Source organism: Syngnathus typhle, linkage group LG6 (assembly GCF_033458585.1).
Source record: "Syngnathus typhle isolate RoL2023-S1 ecotype Sweden linkage group LG6, RoL_Styp_1.0, whole genome shotgun sequence".
Taxonomy (NCBI): Eukaryota; Metazoa; Chordata; class Actinopteri; order Syngnathiformes; family Syngnathidae; genus Syngnathus; species Syngnathus typhle.
This window is the reverse complement of record NC_083743.1, coordinates 17,163,791-17,182,122: the sequence shown is the minus strand read 5'-3', so window position 1 is coordinate 17,182,122 and position 18,332 is coordinate 17,163,791. Positions and strand designations below refer to the sequence as shown.

Below are 18,332 nucleotides of genomic sequence, written 5' to 3'. Positions count from 1 at the left end.
GCAGTAATGCTATTTTCTCCACAGACACCTTCAAGTTCCTGGGAACCACAATCTCTCGGGACCTGAAATGGACCGGCCACATAGACTCTGTCCGGAAGAAGGCCCAGCAGAGGCTGTACTTCCTGAGACAGTTCAAGAAGTTCAACCTGCCGCGAGAGCTTCTGAAGACCTTCTACACTGCCATCATCCAGTCTGTCCTCTGCACCTCCATCACTGTCTGGTTTGGATCGGCCTCCAAACAAGACAAGCACAGACGGCAACGGACAATCAGGATTCCAGAAAAGATCATTGGAATCAACCTCCCATCTATCCAAGACTTGTACCTGTCCAGGACCAGGAAACATGCAAGGAACATCTCTACAGACCCTTCTCACCCAGGTTGCAGTCTGTTTGAACTACTCCCCTCCGGACGGCGTTACAGAGCTCGGTACGCCAAAACCAGCAGACACAGAGACAGCTTCTTCCCCCAGGCTGTTGCTCTGATGAACTCACACCACTCATAGTCTCAGAGACATTACTGTGCAATAACATCCTGCTCTTCACACCTTTTGAATTTGTCTACACTGTTTTTGCCATTATTCACATGTCCTGAATGTTGTTAGTCACCTAAATGTTGAACAGAGGGTGTGTTTTTACCGAAGTCAAATTCCTTGTTTGGCACGCTCAAACATGGTGAATAAAAACTCTTGAATCTTGAATATGTTCCCCCCCTTATTTTGGGAACGGTGAGTGCTGGACTCCAGCTGTTTTTTTTCTGTCTTCCTGGGGGTCTGTTCAGGTAGTGTGGCAAATTTGAACAGGTTCCCTCATTCCTAGGCCAAATTACAGGGGGGAACACATGCTCACAGTTGCCCCGTGAGGATATGTTGTTTTCCTGGCGGTCCTTTCAGGTTGGGTGGCAAATTTGAACAGGTTCCCTCAACATCATAAAAAGAAGCTTTTCTTCTCAATACGTACTTCTTCTTCGTAATACCATTTGGGTATTCACGTTTTGTTTTGTAGGCAATAATTTGTTGGTAAATAGTTGGGTCCATTGTGCGGCAGCGTACTGTTGTCAGAAAACAAATGGCGAATAATATATTGCAGTATATATCAGTGTACAATACATGTATAATAAAAATAAAAGAGCAGTAGAAAACGCACACACGCGCACACACTGCATTTGATTTAAAAATCATACAGGGCGAGATGTCACTGGCCAATCACAGTGGTTAATAGCATATTAATATAGCAAGTTTTTCAATTGAAAATTTATGAGCAAGGCAGACACAAGTCAATCGTCAAAATCAGAACCAGTTGATAGCTGTTTTCGTGTCAGAAAGAGTCAAGAAATCATCGTACAACATAACAGAAAGTTATTCCTTTATTCCCATTCAACTAAACTCACTTGTGAATTAATTTATGCAAGACCACACATTCCTTCACTGATTTCCCACAGCTTCTTAGCTGCAGCGTCATCCTTTGCTTTAGAATAGACTTCTTTCACTGCACAGTTGGAGAAGTAACGTCCGCTAAGAGGTTCAATTCCCTCCTGTAGCGCACAGTGCAGAGTGGTTTGGCATCCCTGGACAGTGTTTTTGAAGAAGAAGGCAGTGATGGGCTTCAACAGGATATGAACCAATGAGCTGGCGTTCCTGGCCAACTCAGAGTTGATAGCTCCTGCAGTAGAAAAACAGGTAAAAGTAAAGGAAAAGTGTGATTATTTTGTTTTGTTTTCCTTTAATAACTGGTAATGTTGTACAGTACAAAACTACCACTCAAATAGACTGATTAAAAAATGACAAGCTGCGCACAGTGTAGGCATTTATTAAACCAACGGAAAATAAAGATGGAATCGTAAAAATAAATACCATTTTTTTTCCATGTATAATGCGCCCCATGTATAATACGCACCCTAAAAATGGCATGTCGATGCTGGAAAAAAGCCTGTACCCATGTATAATACGCACCCAAATTTTGACTCCTACTTAAGTCCGTAAACGTAAATTTTTTTCAGAAAAAAGATCATCTTTGGGAACAACCGGATGTTATTCTGCCGGTCAGTATCACTGCGCATGCGCTAGCAAACTCGATAGTGAAGAAATGTTTCGGATTTGTGTAGGGTACATTGTGACAGCAAACGAGCAGGTGATCGAGCAAGCGTCTGATACGAGAGCATTGTGTTCGTATGGAGCGTGTTTGAAGTGAACAGCAGAGAAGAAAGGAACAAGGCAAAGTGTTGTGAAATAAAATATTACCTGTAATACGCATTTAGGTAGAGAACTGAACTCTCGCTCTTTATACAGCTGACGTGTCTTGCGCATCCGTTCTGCGCATCTGTAATGGCGGCCTCCGTATGATATCCGATTTGCGATGGAGATTAAAAAACAAACAATATCCATCAAGGATTGCACCATCGCATTAAACGATGTGTCGTCAATTATAATTTCAAGGGAGATTTTCTTCTAAAAAAAAAGAAGAAAAAAAAAATTGTACCCATGTATAATGCGCACCCCAGATTTTAGGACAATAAATTAGTTAAATTTTGCGCATTATACATGGAAAAAACTGTAAATGTTTATGTTTATGGGCGGCTCGGTGGAGCACTGGTTAGCACGTCCGCCTCACAGTTAGGAGGGTGCGGTTTCGATTCCACCTCCGCTTGGTGGGCCGATTGGGCACACCAAATTGCCCCGAGGTCTGATTGCAAGTGCAGATGGTTGTTCATCTCTGTGTGCCCTGCAATTGGTTGGCAACCGGTCCAGGGCGTCCCCCGCCTACTGCCTGATGGGATAGGCTCCAGCACGCCCGCGACCCCGTGAGGACAAGCGGTATAGAGGGAGGGAGGGAGGGAGGGAGGGAGGGAGGGAGGGAGGGAGGGAGGGAGGGAGGACAAGCGGTATAGAGGGAGGGAGGGAGGGAGGACAAGCGGTATAGAGGGAGGGAGGACAAGCGGTATAGAGGGAGGGAGGGAGGGAGGGAGAGAGGGAGGGAGGACAAGCGGTATAGAGGGAGGGAGGGAGGGAGGGAGGGAGGGAGGGAGGGAGGGAGGGAGGGAGGGAGGGAGGGAGGGAGGGATGGAGGGAGGGAGGGATGGATGGATGGAGGGAGGGATGGAGGGAGGGATGGAGGGATGGATGATAATTCATTAAGTTTGTATAGCGCTTTTCAAAAACCCAAAGACGCTTACAGGGAACAAGGCAATGACATACAGGAGGGCAGGGGGACGGGGAAGACAATGGGATAAAATTAAGAAGAGGAAACCAGTTATGGGTAGGGGAGGTCATAGGCTTGAGAGAAGAGGTAAGTTTTTAGACGGGACTTAAATATGGGGAGTGTAGGTGAGTCACAGACAGACTGAGGGAGAGAGTTCCGTAGTCAGGGTGATGTGCAGGAGAAGGCTCTGTCGCGGAATGATTTGAGTTTAGATTTTGGGACTGTCAGACGTGAAGTATTGGAGGATCGGAGGGGACGGTTGGGGAGTAGGGGACAAGGAGGTCGGATAGGTAAGTGGGAGCCAGGTGGTGAAGGGCTTTGAAGGTGAGGAGGAGTATCTTGAAGATGATACGCTCCTTAATGGTGAGCCAGTGAAGAGAGTGGAGAACAGGAGTGATGTGTTCACGGGACCGGGTGTGGGTAAGGAGGCGGGCAGCAGAGTTTTGGACTAGCTGAAGTCTATGGAGTGAGTGAGCAGTGATTCCAGTGAGAAGGGAGTTGCAGTAGTCAAGCCGGGATGAGATGAAGGCGTGGATGAGGGATTCAGCGGCAGGGAGAGAGAGGCAGTGCCGGATTTTGGCGACGCGTCGGAGGTGGAAGTAGGAGGTCTTAACAACTGAGCTAACATGAGGGTGGAAGGACAGTGTAGGGTCGAAAATAACGCCAAGGTTGCGTGCCAGAGGGGAGGGAGTGATGCTTGAGGAATCAATGGTGAGTGTGATGGATCCAGTTTTATTCAGGGAGGATTTAGTGCCTATGAGAAGGAGCTCTGTTTTGTTACTGTTGAGTTTGAGAAAGTTGTGGGTCAGCCATGCTTTTATTGTAGAGATGCGGGTTTCAAAGTGGGTGAGGGGAGGGTTTTGGGTTGGTGAGGTGCGTATATAGATCTGGGTGTCATCAGCGTAGCAGTAGAAGTCCAGATTGAGTTTGCGGATGACATTACCAAGGGGAAAGAGGTGACAGATGAATAGGAGGGGGCCAAGAACTGAGCCTTGGGGACCCCCTGTGTAACTGGGGAGAGGATGGATGGGTGGCCGGAGAGAGAGATGAACTGGTTTTTGATGGCGAGATAGGAGGTGAGACAGTCGAGTGCAGTGCCCTCAACACCTAGTTGGCACAGCCTTTGAAGGAGGGTGGAATGGTTCACAGTCTCAAAGAATGCGCTAAGGTCGAGTAGCAATAGGATGTTGAGGGCACCAAAGTCTGCAGAAATGAGATCGTTGGTGACTTTAACAAAAGCTGTTTCGGTGCAGTGAAGTGAGCGGAATCCAGACTGGAAGGGTTCATAGAGGTTGTCGGACTGGAGATGGGTGTGGAGTTGGGCGGAGACAATGCGTTCAAGGGTTTTGGAAAGGAATGAAAGGTTGGAGATAGGACGGTAGTTGGAGAGGTTGACTGGGTCCAAGGTGGGCTTTTTGAGGATGGGGATGATGGCTGCAAGCTTATAGACAGTGGGAAAGTGGCCAAGGGAACGAGACTGATTAAAAAGGGTGGTGAGGTGAGGGAGGAGGACAGGGGTCGAGAGAGCAGGTGGTTGTCTAGGATGGTGGAGGAGTCGACAAGGGAGAAGGCAGTGAGAGAGCGGAAGGGCGGGAGGTCAGGAGGGGGAGCAGGAGAGCAGGGGCAGCAAGAAGAGCATCACGGTAGGAAGAGATGTGTTGTTTGAAGGTTTCAGCATGGACAGTGAGGCTCTTTTGTGGAGGCGTTCGAGTTGACACCCAGTTTGTTTCATGGAGCGGAGTTCCGGGGTGTACCAAGGGGCAGAGTTAGTGAATGTAACAGAGGAAGTATTCCAGGGGGCTAGGGAATCAAGGGAGTCAGAAAGGATGTTGAGCATGGTGGCGAGGTCATCAGGGGAGGAAGAAGTGGGGTCGGAGGGAAGGGCAGAGGATAAAAGCTGGCAAAACGTGATTGGGTTTACAATCTTGATGTTGCAGTAGGAGATGGTGTGTTTTGTGGAATTATGAGGCGAGAGTAGAGGGGCGGAGAAGAGGATGCAGAGATGATCTGACAGTGGAAAGGCGAGAGGACGGGGGTTGGATGTGAGTGGAAAGGAGGAGCATACTATATCCAGGGTGTGGCCTTTGGTGTGGGTGGGGAAGTTGATGTGCTGGGTGAGATGGAAGCAGTCCAGAAAGGAAATGAAGTCGGACGTCAGTGGAGGAGTTGGCTGGTCGATGTGGATGTTGAGGTCACTGATGAGTAGGAGGCGATAGGAGACTGAGGATAAGATGGTGAGGAGTTCAGAGAGTTCAGAAAGAAAAGACGGACGTGACTGGCAGTAGATGAGAACAGCAGTAGTAGAGTTGGGGAGGGAAAAAGCGAGATTTTCAAAGGATGAAATAGATGGGAGGTTGAGGTCCAATTCAGTGATGGGCAGGGATTGCTTATGGAGGACAGCATTGCCACCCCCTCGCCCAGAGAGGCGGGGTTTGGCGATGTAGCTGTAGTTGGACGGAGTGGCTTGGTTGAGAGTAAAAAAATCCAGGGGCTGTTGCCATGTTTCACAGAGAAGGAGCAGATCCAAGTTATTGTCCAATAGTAGTTCAAAAATAACTGGTGATTTGTTGGAGAGGGAGCGACAGTTCAGCAGCGTGAGGGAGATGGAGGAAGGAGCGGGGGGCGGAGGTTGTTGAGGTTGGCAGTACGGGAGGTGGGGGTGACGGGGGGGCGAGAGGTAGTCCAGAAAGAAGGGATGGGTGAGCCATCAGGGAAATGTCGGTTAAAAGATAGTCCAGAGCTACGGTGGATGTAGCGGCGACGGCGGAGGATCTTTGCTGGCAGCTGAGGCAGCAGCAGCAGGGAGACGTTGATTATAGTTGAGGTGATGAAGATAGGCAACAGTCTAGATAAATGAGCGAGAAGTTGGTGGAATAGAAGCCCGGAGTAGCAGAAGTGATAGTTCATGGAAGAGATGAGACGTGACAGCAGCTGGGAATAATCCAGATAAAATGCTAGACGTGGCTAGTAGCTGATTAGCTAGAAGTTGGTAGGCAGTGAAACGCATGGAAGCAGCAGTGGACCGAGTAGTGATGTTGGTGGAGTTGGTGGTGGTGTTGGTCGATCCCGACTGTACCCGCATAAACGGCAAGCCCCAGTGTGTCATGGCGGCACACAGCCGAGCCACGACCGGCGAGCTCGCAGCGAGCGGGTGCTCCCCACGAGGACGCTGGTCGAGTGGCCAGAAAGTTGAGTAAAAGCTGTTTGTCGAGCCAAGAGCGAGCAGCTCCAGGCTCAGAGCCGGGAGGTAGGAGGGTCCGGTGGTGGTTTGGCTAGCGTAGCTCGGAGTCCGAGGGAGCGGGAACAGAGAGGTGCGAGCAGAGCTGCAGAGATACGCGGTGGGCAGGTGAAAAGGCAAGAAAAATAAAATAAAAAACGGGCACACTTAAAACAGGAAACACAAAACAAATAGCAGACAAACAAGTAGCGGACACAGTTTGGGGCAGAAGCGGCAGTCAACAATCCAGACGCCAGCGTTGCTCTAACCCGGAAGACAAAAAACACGGGGTCGAACAGATGGATGGATGGATGGATGGATGGATGGATGGATGGACGGACGGACGGACGGACGGACGGACGGACGGACGGACGATTATCTTTATCAAAATAACACTACAGTTTCATTGTAAACAAATAGCCTTTGTGTTTCATGTTAATAGTGTCATTATAAGGGTGCCCAAGTTCAGCTGAAATTCAAAGAACTGATGATATCTGCTCAAAATCCCTGCAGGGTATGTTGTCTGACTAATTCTGTCACTTGACTTTTCCAACCACCACTGCATTGAGGAATACAAAACATCTCTGTAGCGACTTGCCCTGTCACACTGAACAAGTGTCACACCCCATTACCATTGTTTTCTTATAAAATACACACACTCGTGATTTTCTGAACGACTTATCCTCACTATGTTCATGGGCATATTGGAGCACATCCCAGCCATTTTCATGCGGCAGGCAGGGTACACCTTAAACTTAAATTGATATTAAATTATTATTTAAAGCCTGCAATATGAATTTCTTTTCATGCTCACAGGCTTTTTGAGAATTTGGGGGAGTTTAACTATGTTTTTAAGAATGTTTTCAAGATTTTACATTTAAAGCCATGCAGCAGGCATGTCAAACATACGGCCCGCGGGCCGGACCCGGCCCGTTGGGTGATTTGATCCGGCCCGTCATAAATTTCTGAGTATGTCAAAAAAAGAAGCGAGTCACTAGCTCATTTCTATCAAAAGTTATGATTCTTTAAAATAAATACAACTCAAATGCTCCCTCCGGCCGCTAGAGGGCAGTAAATGTGTAAAAGAGCTCACGTCCACCATGCATAAGTGCGTTCAAGATGAAACTGTCACTGTGGGAGACGCAGCTATCCAGCGGTGGCACCACGCACTTCTCATGTCTCACAGCTGTGCGTCCGAAGGCACCGGATCGTCCCGATTTGGATAAATATAAAGACAACATAACAGATTTGCTGCGAGAGTTTGAGCGGAGGTTTCAGGTTTTCAGTGAACTTGAGAACAAGTTCGGCTTTTTTCGCTCGCCATTTACAGTGAAGCCTTCTGGTGTGCCAGCTGACATTCAGCTCGAGCTTATTGACTTGCAGTGCGATTCCGCTATGAAGGATACATTTGGGTCCGTGGGCTTTGATACGTTTTATCAGTATCTTGTGCCAGGTTACCCCAAATTAACAGCCATGGCTGCAAAGGTTCTCTCCATGTTTGAGACTACTTATCTTTGTGAACAGGTGTTCTCCGTGATGAACAATGATAAAACAAAGCAGCGCTCAAAGTTAACAAATGAACACTTGAATGACATTGTTAAATGTGCTGCTACTCAGGATTTGACACCTGATATCGACGCACTTGTAAAAGCAAAAAATGCCAAGTTTCAGGAGCCAGCAGCAGCAAGTAGACTGCAGGAGTGCAGTGAGAGAGAGAGAAAAGTGTGATGACACGACATTTGTTTGCACGCATGAATACAGATCATTAAAAATAAGATTAATCTGGTTTCATATTAAAGACAATTAATATTGTGCAGTATATTCTCAGCTTCAGTAGGCCCAGCCTAGTAGTTTGAGCTGATGTAGTCTAATCTTATTGCCCATGCACTGCTAAAACCTTTATTTTGTAATTTTATTTATTATTATTTCAAAGCAGTATGTCAATTAAGGCAAAACATTTTTTTTCATAGCTCCCACTTGAGTTTGTTTAGTGTGGTGAGTTGGTTCAGGTGTAAAACTGCATTCACTCAACTGTTAAAATAAACCAGTTGTTAACACATTCAATGCCAAACATGAAAATCATTTTTTTTCTCCATTGTTTGTGAATAAATGTGTTATGCTTAGAAAAGATCCCTTGTCATCCGTGATTATAATATGTAGGGTAGGCTACAAATGTAGGCTGAATGATAAAGTATAGTACTGAAAAACAAAGCTAAATAGTTGGAGTTGACATTCTTTTACTGATCCGGCCCACCTGAGAAAAGAAACTCTGGATCCGGCCCCAGAGCCAAACTAAGTTTGACATGCCTGCCATGCAGGAAGTGAGGCTTTTCATTTTTTATCATGTTTTAATGTTTTAGTGATGTACATAGAAGAATGTCTTTATTGTCATTATACAACTGGTGCACGACAAAATCAAGTTGCAAGGCGTTGCTTAAGGACACTTCGGCATGGTCACCAGGGATGAGGAGTGAACTCACAACCTTCAAGTTGGGACACTCTACTACTGAGCCACACCACACCACCCTTTTACAATTTACACGACGAATTTACAAGACTAATGAAGACACTCAATTTAGGAATTGGATAGTTTCAAGCCTACATCCATCCATTTTCTGAATGACCTTTCCTCAAGAAAGTCTCAGACGCGCTGGAGGGTATCTCAGCAAACTTCGAGCAGTAGGCGGGGATACCTCAAACTGGTTTCCAGCTAATCCCAAGGCACACTGACTATCCACATTCACTCCTATGGGCAATTTAGGTGCTCAACTGACCTACCATGCATGTCTTTAGAACGTGGTAGTCAGGCACGTGCACTCATAGGAGGCAGGTGAGGCAGTGCCTCACCTTGCCACCAGGGGTAGTAAAGGGCTCAACATGGTTTCCTCAGCTGTCACCATAAGTTGTTAAAAAATGAATAATATAATAAAACATAATATAATATCTGTCCTGTGGTCTATGCTTTTAATGGAATTTTGGTGTGTTTCCTATACATTTGGATCATTTTCATAGTCAAAATAGCTGTATTTCTTGTTCAAATAACAACGAGAACATGGAGGCTGAGGCAGTGACAGGTAATGCCTCTCAGAGCGTGCGTGTGAGAGTGTGCACCACTCACACACTGTACTGAGCACGTGCAAACGGCGCGTGCTTGCAGTCAGCGGGAAAATACGGGCTTTGATGCAGCCAGATGGTGCGATAATGAGCCTGCGCCTAATAGTTCACGACATGAGTAAATGCGAGAGTAAATTAAGAAGAAAAAAAAGAAAAGAAAAACAACCAACAACATTCGGTGCAAACGCGTTGCTATTTGGCTTTTTTTTCCCTGACAATAGAGGATATAATCTCGAAAATAAGACATTTTTCGAAACTTGACTTTCAGTCAAAGCAAGAAACCATAAGTAAGGGAAGACCAACGCCAGATTTGCGAGGATTAATTCAAACTACGGGTCTCCCGGGAAGGACTACAACACGTTTGTTTCAAAAGGATTGGTACTCTAAAAAAGAATGGCTTTGTGGCTGTGCTGACAAAAATCAACTTTATTGCTTTCCCTGTCATCGAGATCTTCGTCCAGAAGGACAGGAGAATGGACTTCATTTACAAGTAAAGAGAAGAATATTGCAGTGGTGTGTTTAAATGTACAGTGGTGTGTTTAAAATGTTATTAAATGTAATCAAGAATGGGATAACAACTATGTATGCATGTAAATCTGATTTGTGAGTCAGTGCCTTAGCGTCATACAGTACGTTTGTAAATCTGACTCTGAGTCAGTGGCTCACCAACCCCAACCCTCACCGCACGTCACTGGTTCTATAGTAAACCCATGCCCAATCAGGCACGGGGAGAACATGCATACTTCACAAAGGAAGGCTGGAGCTGGAATCTAATCCAAAACCTCTGCACTCTGAGGCGGACATGCTAACCAGTGCTCTACTACGTATTTCAGTACCGTAATTTTCGGACTATAAATCGCGTTTTTTTTCATAGTTTGGGTGGGCGACTTATACTGAGGAGCGACTTACCGTTTTTTTCCATGTATAATGCGCAAAATTTAACTAATTTATTGTCCTAAAATCTGTGCGCATTATACATGGGTAAATTTTATTTTTTTTTGTAAGAAAATCAAGGTACAACAATTTTTGAAGAAAATCTTGTCACGGATGGAGTGGGGAAAAGAGCAGGGTGACCAAGTGCAGCTTGGACCAGGGTTCATTGGAGGAACTCAAAACACAGACTTTGTAAACTAACATAACTCTCTAACAAAACCAACAACAGGACCGACAAAGACGTGGAACAAAAAGACAGGGTGACATTACCAAAGACAGGAACAGAAACCTGTGTTATTGTCAAATATTGTTTGTTTTTTAATCTCCATCGCGGACTGGACGTCATACGGAGGCAGTATCACTGCACATGCGCACTATGGATCCGATGCGAATAGCCCTCTTCTCTTCTTGACTGACAATGAATGTGATAGTTTAATACAATCAGCAAATAACAAAATGCGTATTACAGGTACCATAGCAAAACTGGGGTCGAGACATGACAAATCTCCCTCGAAATAAAACTTGAAATCACCTTTCTTCTTGTTTGTTGTCAATCGCGCATCACATTCAGCCATCCTGCCCAACACACTTAGTCAGTAAAATTCATAATTGACGACACATCCTTTGATGCGATGGTGCAATCCTTGATCGTGTGTTATTGTCAAATATTGTTTGTTTTTTAATCTCCATCGCGGACCGGACGTCATACGGAGGCAGTATCACTGCGCATGCGCACTATGGATCCGATGCGCAGAACGGATGCGCAAGACACGTCACCTATATAAAGAGCGAGAGTTCAGTTTTCTTCCTATTACGTAGTTTCAATTCACAGTTTAAGTAGCAGTTTCAATCAGCAAATAACAAAATGCATATTACAGGTAATATTCTATTTCACAACACTTTGCCTTGTTCCTTTTGTCTTTGCTGTTCACTTCAAACACGCTCCATACGAACGCAATGCTCTCGTATCAGACGGTTGCTCGATCACCTGCTCGTTTGCTGTCACAATGTATCCTACACAAATCTGAAACATTTGTTGCGGCTCCAAGTCACGACGAGGGGCAAGTTTTGGTTTCCAAGGGTGTTTCTATTCCTCTTCAACTTCTCTCCCATACAGAGCCGCCTTTTTCACATGTCCGCACGTCACTTTCCTCTTTTCATTTTATACGAACTGATCGCGGTGGTGCCTTTATGGGCAGTCGGAGAAATCAACGCCAACACAAAAAATACATCCAGCCTAGTTAAGACCATACCAAAGACTATAAACATGGGACCCATTGCCTCCCTGCTTGGCACTCAGCATTAAGGGTTGGAATTGGGGGGTTAGATCACCAAATGATTCCCGAGCACGGCGCCGCTGCTGCTCACTGCTCCCTGCTCCCCTCTCCCCCAGGGGATGGATCAAAATCACACGGGGATGGGTCAAATGCAGAGGGCAAATTTCACCACACCCAGATGTGTGTGTGACTATCATTGGGACTTTAAAAATAAAATAAAAAATTGGGTGCGTATTATACATGGGTACAGGCTTTTTTCCAGCATCGACATGCTGTTTTTAGGGTGCGTATTATACATGGGGGCGCATTATACATGGAAAAAAACGGTATATGTTTTTTTTCACAAATTTTTACTTGATCATTAACACATCACTTACTTACAAGTATAGTTGACCACTTCACATGTTATTTTTAGTATAGTTGATCACTTCACATGCTTTGATATCTTTATCTTGAACATATTCAAAACATGAAAAATAGAGAGAAAAAAATCAAATAAAGTAATTAACACTTTAAAGCGCCATATCCTCTGGACATGTCCTCTGTCACCAGGATGACGTAAAGGATAAGAAATTTGATCAATGGATTTAATGATTTGGAGTGACACAAATGGTTTGATAATATTGTTGTTTATGTGATAGTTATTTAAAATATAGTTTATATATCGTTGTATGGGCCTGTGGAATAATTAGAACTGCGGCGCGGCACACGGCATTGTTGACAAAGGAGGATCGATGGATTTAATGAATTGGAGTGACACAGATGGTTTTATAAACGTGTTATTTATGTAATAGTTTATTTTAAAGAACTGAATGTTACGTCAGGCCCGTTCTCAGCTCCTCGTTTGTGTTTGTCACAATAGCATACCGTACCGTTTAGCCTGTTGTTGCTCGTTCATGTCGGTTCTTGGTGTTGGATTTTGTCGAATAAATTGCCCCCCAAAATGAGACTTATACTCCGGAGCGACTTATATATGTTTTTTTTCACATTTTTGGGCATTTTATGGCTGGTGCGACTTATACTCCGGAGCGACTTATAGTCCGAAAATTACGGAACTTTCCTCTCTATAGATTGGATTGCATGAATGGATACATTCTCTTTACTAACCTGGATGGAGGGAGTAGCATGTGACTTTGGTTCCCTGCAGTCTCTTGCCCAACTCATGGGTGAAGAGCACATTGCACAGCTTGCTGTCAGAGTAGACCCGAAGGTCCGCCACGAACGAAGTCCCCAGTCCTAGAGCTCTATGTTTAGTTAGGCATTCAAAGTCAATTTTTCCAAAGTTATGTGCCACGGATGATACATTGATCACTCGACTTGGTTGACACTCCTTCAGTCGGTCCAGCACAAGGTTGGTTAAGAGAAAGTGGCCCAGATGATTAATGCCAAACATCATGCCAAAACCATCCTCTGTTTGACCCTGCATATAAATTCCTAGGACAGAAAAAACAGGACAGTAAGTCTTTTTCATACTTTTTCGATAACTTAAAACATGCAGTCACTTAAATACAATTTACTTGCTTGGTAGCCAATTTGATTTTTTTTATCATATAGAGCAGGGGTCACCAACCTTTCTTAAACCGAGAGCTACTTCCTGGGTACTGATTAAGGCAAAGGGCTACTAGTTTGACACACACTTCTGAAATAGCCAATTTGCTCAATTTGGCTTTCACTATGTGTTATTATTGTCATTTCCAGTTCACATATAATTGTGATTTTAACAAAAAAAGCAAAAATACAGTCAAACCTTGGTTTTTGACCACAATCCGTTCCAGAAGGCGGTTCGAGAAGCGAATCGGTCGAATTTCGAATCTATTTTTCTCATTACAAATAATGGAAAAAAAATTAATCTGTTTCAAGACAAAAAAACCCCCCGCCTTTTTAAAGCATTTTTTCATTTGCGCATATTTATCCGATCGCGTAACTGCAGCCCACAGCCGAACGCGCAACCGTAGCGCGTCGCCCACGGCGCAACTGCGCCGCGCTGGTCGCATTATTGTGACAGAGCCATCGCTGAAATTTAGAAAGTACCGTTTTTTTCAGTGTATAATTTAACTAATTTATTGTCCTAAAATCTGGGGTGCGCATTATACATGGGTACAATTTTTTTATTTTTTTTATTTTTTTTAATTTTTTTATTAAGAAAATCATGGTACAACAAAACCAACAACAGGACTGACCGACAAAGACGTGGAACAAAAAGACAGGGTGACATTACCAAAGACAGGAACAGAAACCAAACAGACATCATGACAGTAACACATGCAATGATCCGACGGTGAGCAAGGGGCAGACAGGACTATAAAATACAAAACACGTTACATTGATTGAGGTGACACAGGAAGGGAGGGGCGACGCGAACAGAAACTATGGCAACCTAGACACATAGCAAAACAGGGGACGAGACATGACAAATCTCCCTCGAAATAAAACTTGAAATCACCTTTCTTCTTGTTTGTTGTCAATCGCGCATCGCATTCAGCCATTCTGCCCAACACACTTAGTCAGTAAAATTCATAATTGACGACACATCGTTTGATGCGATGGTGCAATCCTTGATGGTGTGTTATTGTCAAATATTGTTTGTTTTTTAATCTCCATCGCGGACCGGACGTCATACCGAGGCAGTATAACTGCGCATGCGCACTATGGGTCAGCTGCGCAGAACGGATGCGCAAGACACGTCAGCTATTTACTAATGAGCGATGAATGTGATAGTTTAATACAATCAGCAAATAACAAAATGCGTATTACAGGTAATATTTTATTTCACAACACTTTGCCTTGTTCCTTTTGTCTCTGCTGTTCACTTCAAACACGCTCCATACGACCGCAATGCTCTCGTATTAGACGCTTGCTCGATCACCTGCTCGTTTGCTGTCACAATGTACCCTACACAAATCCGAAACATTTGTTGCGGCTCCGAGTCCCGACGAGGGGCAAGTTTTGGTTTCCAAGGGTGTTTTTATTCCTCTTCAACGTCTCTCCCATACAGAGCCGCCTTTTTCACATGTCCGCACCGATCGCGGTGGTGCCTTTACGGGCCGTTGGAGAAATCAACGGCAACAAAAAAAAATACATCCAGCCTAGTTAAGACCATACCAAAGACTATAAAAATGGGACCCATTGCCTCCCTGCGTGTGTGACTATCATTGGGACTTAAAAATAATAATAATAATAATAATAATAAATTTGGGTGCGTATTATACATGGGTACAGGCTTTTTTCCAGCATCAACATGCCATTTTTAGGGAGCGTATTATACATGGGGGCGCATTATACACGGAAAAAAACGGTATTTTTAAATTCCTGTACTTTCCATACTTTAAGTGGACCTAAGTGCGTGGGGAGCTTAATTTTGTCCAATCGCGCAACTGCAGCGCACCAACAAACGCGCAACAGTAGTGCGTCGCCGACCGCGCAACTGCACCACGCTGGTCGCATTATTGTGACAGAGCGGTCGCTAAAATTTAGAAAATAAAAAATATCCTCATGTACTTTCCAAAATTTAAGTGGACCTCAATGCGCAGGGAGCTTAATTTGGTCCGATAGCGCAACCGCAGCGCGCCGGGCGCTCACCGTTGCGTTGCTTTAAGAGCGTCTTTGTGTTTTAGCATGGCTTTACTGCTCCCGCTAGCTTTCTTTGGAGGGATGATTAGGGGTTAATACAATCCTCAAAGTAACGAAAATACAATAACAACAGAGTCAGTCGGCATCCGGGCCGCGCCGTCGGGTTTTCTCGGGTCATCCCGGCTCATCTCGCGAGGTTTGACCTCGCCCCAAAATCTCAAATTCTTTGTTCGAATTCCGATTTATTCGAGAACCAGGACGTTCGAAAACCGAGGTTTGACTGTACAATAAATAGATGCAGCTCACTGACAAGTGCCGCTATCTGAGCTAATTTTAGAACAGTCCTGCGGACGACTCATGCGGTCCTCACGGGCGACCTGGTGCCCGCGGGCACCGTGTTGGTGACATAGATAGACGCAGTTAGTATATTTCATTGGTTTTAAAGGTATTCGAATTTCTACTATCTATTTAGACCAGTGGTTCTTAACCTTGTTCGAGGTATCGAACCCCACCAGTTTCATATGTGCATTCACCGAACCTCTCTTTAGGTAAAGAATAAAATATTTTCTTTCAAATTCAAGACATAGATGTTTTTTACTGGTGCACAAAATGAGCCGTGGATGATAACCTTGTTCAAAAAACAAAACCATCATGATGCATGAGCTCACAACAAATTACATAAGAGTGTGACTTCTGCTGTTGCCTTTGCAAGATATGCGTCATTCCGAATTTACACAATAAATCAGGTGTGTTCGGACCTCCGCAGTGGAGGCTCTGCCAAAACCCTGAGACCGACTCACCGAACCCAGGATGAGAACCATTGATTTAGACAGTTGATGCATGATGGATTGTGGGAGGAAACCAGAGAAACCCATGCCGGGCAGTACATGCAAACTCCAAACAGGAAGGTTGGAGCCTGAATCGAACCCCTATATACATACTAAGTATACTTATGAACTGTGAGCCAATGTGTAGGCTACTGCCGTGCCGCCCCAATTCTAAACAGTATGACTAAATATAACAGGTGATACACCGCCAATAAGGCCTCAACGATAAACGTTATTTGCCCCCTTCCTACCTGAATGCTGAAATAAAAAAATTGTGAATAGGTGAAACCACGAGTTCAAAAAAGAAAATGTGCGTGGGGGTCCACTATGAACCAATGTCCGTAGCAGATTACTGTATGGTACTTGTTGAAAACTTTCAGCATATGGGTACATGCAACATTATGTAAAAATAAATAAAACAAATATCTTTGCCACAGTAGAGTATGAGTGTCTACATAACAGGACTTACTGAAAGACCTACAGTAAAATGAAAACACTCCTATCACAAATCTTACAAAATCCTTTTGTTGTTACACAACCAAGATCTAGTGTGCTGTTTCAGGTCCTCCACAAAAGAGCTACGCAGAACCAGTTTGGGCAAAAACTTCAGTTAAGTGTGAGTGAGTTCAAGTATGTGAAATGAGTGCTCTTACCTGCATTGTTGATGAGAATGTCTAGTCTGGGCTCACTTCTTAGGTAGTTTTCAGCAAAGCTGCGAACAGACTTAAGGTTTCCCAGGTCCAACTGCATGAACACGACTTTATTGCTCCCACTCTCCTTTCAGAGCCAATAAATAGGTTTTAAAATACTGTATTTCACTCGATACACACATACAGCAGATGTAGAATACAAAATGCATTTGATAGATAATTGAGAATGCAGCACCAGGACTATTCCTTTACAATGCATGTACTGTCAATGTTGTCAAAGGAGAAAAAAAAGATGCCAAATTTACATCTGTAAAACAAAGTATGACAAATCTTTCTTACCCTCCTGACATCTGCAAGAGCAGCCTCTCCTCTCTGCCGACTACGGCAAGCCAGAATAACTCTGGCTCCTCTTTTAGCCAAGTCTATTGCTGTTGTTTTTCCGATGCCTGTGTTGCTACCTTAGGGTGACATAACATTTTAAACAATGACACTTAAAGAAATCGTCTTAGTTGAATTGTGAATTCAATGTGAAGTTTGACATGTCATCCAGAAATAGAGGGGCCCTATAGTGCAGGAAGAAAATGCATTTATAGTATCTGTGAGATCAAGTTTAAAGAAATAAATAATAATGCTAGTGTCAAAGCAAGAACTGTCATCAAATTAGCAATCCCAATCCAAGTCATATCCGAAAACTTCTTAACATGTTGGATTCAATTTTCCTCTACTGTTTGATTACATAAAGTAAATAACTTTACATTCGCTCTCTGAAAAAAGCAACACTCATTTAGTGTATCCTTACCAGTCACAATCACGGTCTTTCCATGAAGCTCTGCATTGCTTGTGCACCGCTTCCCCTTCACCACAATCTGACGGTAAATGTAAGCACCTCCTACAACCACACTCAAAACTAACAAAGGAATAAACATTATATTGTTGTTCGAGAGACTATAAGAAGAATATATGTAATAACGTTCGTTGATAAAGAAAGTTGCTCTGCTGCGTCTTCCTTTCTGTGCGCTATGTTAAAAAAATTGACTTGATTCAAACACACCCATTTCCTGTTTGGTAGCGTTGGGTTGTTCGTGAACGGTTCGTTCGAAACGAACGGATATTTTCAGTGAACGTGAGTCAACGGACCACTTCCTGAAGAATTCGTTCTTTTTTTCAGTTCATATGACTTCAACCAACACGCAATAACGTAATTTAAAAGGTTGTGGGTTCAAACCCTGGCCGGGTCATACCAAAGATTATAAAAATGGGACCCATTGCCTCCCTGCTTGGCACTCAGCATTAAGGGTTGGAATTTGGGGGTTAGATCACTAAATGATTCCCGAGCGCGGCGCCGCTGCTGCTCACTGCTCCTCTCTTCCCCAGGGGATGGATCAAAATCACACGGGCAGAGGCGTAGCCAAGCCGGGGCGCGCCGGGGCGGAAGTTAGGCGGAACGGCCCTGGAGCTCCAGCTGGAGGTCCCAAAAAAGCTCCATAATCCGTTAAAAATGCTTAGCCGCGTCCCTGGAAGCCTAATCGGGCGTAAAAAGTTAGGCGGA

General features: G+C 44.4%; 1 protein-coding gene across 1 annotated transcript; it reads right to left on the bottom strand.

Annotated features, from left to right (window-relative positions):
* Positions 1 to 1,345: 1,345 nt before the first annotated feature.
* LOC133155559 (dehydrogenase/reductase SDR family member 13-like) lies at positions 1,346 to 17,838 on the bottom strand. The gene is made up of 5 exons (XM_061280991.1): positions 17,583 to 17,838; positions 17,123 to 17,241; positions 16,787 to 16,910; positions 12,844 to 13,170; positions 1,346 to 1,659 (listed from the first exon to the last, which is right to left on the bottom strand). Exons 1-5 carry the CDS (start codon positions 17,707 to 17,709, stop codon positions 1,400 to 1,402), a joined length of 957 nt encoding a protein of 318 aa, XP_061136975.1. The 5' UTR covers positions 17,710 to 17,838; the 3' UTR covers positions 1,346 to 1,399.
* Positions 17,839 to 18,332: the final 494 nt, after the last annotated feature.

Excerpts from the sequence above, each read along its gene's own strand:
- LOC133155559 (XM_061280991.1), bottom strand. The coding sequence starts at position 17,709 with ATGTTTATTCCTTTGTTAGTTTTGAGTGTGGTTGTAGGAGGTGCTTAC. Across the intron at positions 17,242-17,582 it reads AAAGACCGTGATTGTGACTG|GTAGCAACACAGGCATCGGA; the intron begins GTAAGGATACAC and ends TGTCACCCTAAG. Across the intron at positions 1,660-12,843 it reads ATGCTACTCCCTCCATCCAG|GAGCTATCAACTCTGAGTTG; the intron begins GTTAGTAAAGAG and ends TTTCTACTGCAG.